This window comes from Ammodytes marinus, assembly GCF_949987685.1.
Source record: "Ammodytes marinus genome assembly, chromosome: 7".
NCBI classification, from domain to species: Eukaryota; Metazoa; Chordata; class Actinopteri; order Uranoscopiformes; family Ammodytidae; genus Ammodytes; species Ammodytes marinus.
In genome coordinates, this window is record NC_137211.1 from 1,897,246 (window position 1) to 1,899,745 (window position 2,500).

The 2,500-nt window shown below is 37.8% G+C and overlaps 1 protein-coding gene and 1 long non-coding RNA gene across 2 annotated transcripts in view; one reads left to right on the forward strand and one right to left on the reverse strand.

The window, feature by feature from the left end:
• The window catches only part of LOC307252801, a 55,119-nt gene that overhangs the window by 40,389 nt on the left and 12,230 nt on the right, over positions 1 to 2,500 (forward strand). The window lies entirely within an intron of this gene.
• The window catches only part of LOC307252792 (uncharacterized protein), a 22,148-nt gene that overhangs the window by 89 nt on the left and 19,559 nt on the right, over positions 1 to 2,500 (reverse strand). Inside the window, exon 7 of the mRNA XM_080030588.1 lies at positions 1 to 2,269. This exon is cut by the window's left edge and continues 89 nt beyond it. Coding sequence (XP_079886714.1) covers positions 1,955 to 2,269 — 315 coding nt within the window. The 3' untranslated portion in view covers positions 1 to 1,954. The remainder of the gene's footprint in view (positions 2,270 to 2,500) is intronic.

Here is a 2,500-nt window from a genome sequence, read left to right on the forward strand (position 1 = left end):
TGTCTTAGACAGTGTAAGAGGAAATGTAAAATGATGGGTTCCAGTCTTAAAAGGGTATACGATGTAAACAGTAGATACATATATTATACAGCTCTGGGAAAAATTAAAAGACCACTCCAAATATTCAGTGTCTCTTGTTTTACTAGTTATATGCATATGTTTGAGTAGAATAAACATTTTTGTTTTATACTAACAACTACTGACAACATTTCTACCAAATTCCCCCCCGAAAATATTGTCATTAAGAGCATTTCCATGAAGTAATGTAGAGATGAAGATTGAAGAAAAATCCAGACTGGTCTCTTAATGTTTTCCAGAGCTGTATATTTGAGCATATGCAGGGTCGTCAAATTGATACAGACATTTCGGAATAAATTCTCCTGCATTTACTACTAAAAACTAAAAATACTAAAAATTTCCCCAACTTTCTTTTTACAAAGTTTTTTTAACATGAGATGATTCTGTATATTTAAACTGTTTCGCCCTGCACACACAAATGGTCCACTGAGAATTTGAGTAGCCTCTTATAAACCATTTTTATATATTTTACATATATATATATATATTGTATTGCATATGTAACAATAGCCTTAGACAGGAGACATGTTTTGGGATTTGTAAGTCAGTCCAGTCGAACGCATTATCTCATCAACGCTTTGAGGGATTTTCTTCAAACTTTGCACTAATGTCTCTCTCTCTCTCTCTCTCTCTCTCTCTCTCTCTCTCTCTCTCTCTCTCTCTCTCTCACTCTCTCTCTCACTCTGACTCAAAGATGAACTGAATAGATTTTGGAGGTCAAAGGTCAAAGGTTACTGTGACCTTGTAGCATATTGTATCTTTTTAGGAGCTTTAACTTTTTTAAAGCATTGCCTACCACCCACTGGACTTTCCCTGTTCAGATATTGTGTGGAGGAATTGTACCACCATCGTTATAGTTTTTAATAAGGCACTGTAGCTCTTTGCATCACTGTATTACAACTATTTAATGTCGAAAGCAAATTTAACACATTGGTGGAGTTATTTAGGACTGAACGATTAATCGATATCAAATCTATATCCAATTTGAAACATTGTGATTATGAAGAGTTGTGTTGTTGCCTAAAACACCTAGTAACCCTTATTCCAAGCAAGTTAAAAGTGCCACGAGGAACAGTGTGTGTTCATTCTAGCGGCCCCTTTGGACAAAAGCAGTAGTGTTTTTACGATGCCAGCTGTTGTTCCTGGGTGAGCGTATGCCCATGACAAAGACATTAAGGAAAACTCCATAAAAATAGCATTCTTTGCACTGATGGTCTGGTTTGCTGTTACATGTCATTTATGATCATCAGAGGAAAAATTAGACTCTTTCAGAAACATTTAAAAGTTCCTCGTAGCTACTTTAAAACAGGTTATTCACTAATGCTTTTGATCTTGACTCAGAGTATATGCAGATGATGTTGTAGTGAAAATGGCAGCTGTATTTCTAAGTAGGCGAAATTATTTATTGACCCATATTATTGTATTTGTTATCACAGGGCGGATTAAAGCTATAGTGCGTAAAATCTGTCGACCCCCACCCCCCCGAGGAATTCTGAGTAATTACAACAACAACACTGTCGGTGCATCTACATGAGGTAAAGCCCACAGGGATCGCGTATGGATTTTAAACCTTCTGCTGTACGTCCAGGTTTTTTCTTAGCAGTAGAATCTACAACTGAAACATTTCTTGGGCTCTTCTGGGGGATTTTTCTGAGCTCCTGCACCAGTGTCGGTCAAGGGGGGTGCGACTATATTTTGTAAACGCTTCCATACTGAGAAATACAGGGTGAGATCAACTTTGTGTGAACTCGTTTGGGCTTGAATGTAACCGTCATTCACTTAATATGGAAAAGTTACGCAGTATAGCTTTAAGAAGGTAATTATGCAGTCAAGGCAGGATTTGTAGTAAGTTAAATTGAGGTGGAATTATTGCTTTTTACAGCCTCAGTGTCAAAATTCCAGTAAGACAAACCAACAACAGTATAGAAGGCACACTCATCGAACCAGCACCTGCCTGAGCAACTTCCCTTAGTATATTTCCGGCCATTTCTCTGCCTTTCTTCGTAACCACTGGCTTATCCGTGGATATCTCTATCTCCTCTATCTCTTCACTTTCATCCCCCTCTCCTGGTGGAGTGTGTGTGTTGGGTTCAGGAGTGGTGCTTTCTGCAGAGTCCAAATCCAAATCCAATGAAGAAGTGGTGGGATGATCGTCATAAGGCTCAGTTGTTGTTGCTGCCGGAAGTAGAACCTGGATGGATGGATAGATGGAGGGAGGGATGGATGGATGGATGGATGGATGGATGGATGGATGGATGGATGGATGGATAGATAGATAGATAGATAGATAGATAGATAGATAGATAGGAAGTAAGTAAAATTACACATCATTGAAATTGCATAGAAAAAAGTGCCAAGGTAAATATATATGAATAAGTAAATATTGGGGTAAATATGATTTATTTTATAATCGTAAAGATTT